This window comes from Myotis brandtii, unplaced genomic scaffold (genome assembly GCF_000412655.1).
Source record: "Myotis brandtii unplaced genomic scaffold, ASM41265v1 scaffold439, whole genome shotgun sequence".
Classification (NCBI taxonomy): Eukaryota; Metazoa; Chordata; class Mammalia; order Chiroptera; family Vespertilionidae; genus Myotis; species Myotis brandtii.
This window is the reverse complement of record NW_005366783.1, coordinates 714,197-716,016: the sequence shown is the minus strand read 5'-3', so window position 1 is coordinate 716,016 and position 1,820 is coordinate 714,197. Positions and strand designations below refer to the sequence as shown.

General features: G+C 65.7%; 1 protein-coding gene across 1 annotated transcript in view; it reads right to left on the bottom strand.

Annotated features, from left to right (window-relative positions):
- The window catches only part of ACSBG1 (acyl-CoA synthetase bubblegum family member 1), a 41,022-nt gene that overhangs the window by 1,147 nt on the left and 38,055 nt on the right, over positions 1 to 1,820 (bottom strand). The window contains exons 12-14 of the mRNA XM_014546257.1: positions 1,553 to 1,770; positions 479 to 622; positions 26 to 250 (exon numbers count right to left, since the gene is read on the bottom strand). Of these exons, the coding sequence (XP_014401743.1) occupies positions 26 to 250; positions 479 to 622; positions 1,553 to 1,770 (587 nt within the window). The remainder of the gene's footprint in view (positions 1 to 25; positions 251 to 478; positions 623 to 1,552; positions 1,771 to 1,820) is intronic.

Sequence of the window (1,820 nt, the reverse complement as noted above, 5' to 3'; positions counted from 1 at the left end):
GGAAATAAAAGCAAAACAAGCCTACCCAGCTCTCCGCCCGAGATGGAAAAGTCCCTCTCGAGAATCGCCCACTTCTGGATGTGGTAGGGCCGGGCGGCCGCGTTCCCGTTCACCCGCCGGATGCCCTCCTCGATGGCCCGGTACACGGCAGGAGTCACTGCCGGAGCCGGGAGGCGGGTCCTGCGAGCTGTGGTTTGGGGGTGCGGCTGCCACCCCAATTGGTGGAAGGAGCAGAGGTCTGAGCTCAGAGCTCAGAGACCTCGGAGCGAAACCATGACCGAGAGCAGGGCCCGTAGCTCCTGCCTCATCCAGCAGCTGGAGCCGCGCCTGCTGAGCGGGTGGCTGTCCCAACAGCCAGCTGCTGCCCACAACCCCCGGGGGCAGAGGAACCTCCCTGGGGGGCGGCTGCCCGTTCCCGAGCCCAGTCCCGACCCAGCATGCACTGTGTGAACGCGGCTGTGGCGCGGGCCGGTCGGACCCACCTTCAAGGTGAGCAGCATGGACAGGAACTTCCTCTGGTCCCCGATGAGCACGGCGCTGCTCACGAGCGGCAGCTCCGTCTTCACCGCCTCCTCGATGGGCAGCGGGGGCACATTCTCCCCGCCCGCTGTGATGATCAGCTCTGGGGGGCAAGGCCAGGCCGGCTGAACCAGGACTCACCCTCAGGGAGGCCAGAGGAGCCGGTGGAGGAGCCGCACCCCTGAGCCCCTCTGACCTCCCCCCTCCCCTCCTACCTCCTACGTCACCCCTCCCTGCCTCTCACCCCTGCAGGCCCTGTGCCACCTGCCCCGTGTCAGTAACTCACTTCACCCTCACCACAGGCCATGACGGGAGCGCAGCCTTCCCATTTCACAGACGAGGAAACCGAGGCACAGAGCGGTTCAGTGACTCGGCCTTTCAGTGCAGCGCCGTCCAGAGCCCGTGCCCTCGCCCAGGCGTGCTCACTCTGCCCTCGGGACACCCTCTCCCTTCTCCCCACCGTCCGACCGGCCGCCTGTTCTGCAAGGACCAGCTCTGCTGCCTCCAAGCAGCCTGGTCCGCCTCTCCCGTCACTAATGCCTTCTCTGCGCTTTCTCATCAGGTGTCTGCCCCTCTGCAGGTCCCCCTGCCATTCGCCTGTGCACAGGGGGCCTGTGCACAAGGCCCGCATGGGGCCTGCCGCTCTGGTCTGTCCTCTGAGGGTGGCGTCCTTCCTTAATAACGACCCTCAATCACTTCGGCGACACTGTCCTCCTGCCCCCGTTCTACCCAGTTCAGCGAAGGGAAGCTGGTCCCACTCTGCACAGCCCAGTGCTGACCCCGGGCCCGGTGGATGTTGCGTCACAGGCAAATGGAGAAACACTAACGTTTATGTCCTCAGATGTCCTGGAAAGACTTGCCTCACTTCTCTAGGGAGTCTGAGTCCCAGCTCCACCGTCTACCGGCTGGGTGTCCCCTCTGGCTTCCTCATCAGTAATAACACGGTGCCCATCACGGTGGAGGCCCCTGAGGAGGCACTGCTCTCGCGGGTGTACATGGTGGTGGCCCGGCGCCCCCACCCCGCCCCTCACACCTTTGAGACGCCCCGTGATGTAGAGGAAGCCGTCACCGTCCAGGCGCCCGAGGTCGCCGCTGTGCAGCCAGCCGTCGGCGTCGATGGCCTCGCGCGTCTTGTCCTCCATGTTCAGGTAGCCCATGAAGACGGTGCGGCCCCACATGCAGATCTCGCCGATGCCCTCCGCATCCTGGTTCACCAGCTTCGCCCGGCAGCCGGGCACCACCTTGCCAGAGCTGGGGGGGGCGGGGGCAGAGGCCTGGTCAGAGGGAGGCACTTCCTCCAG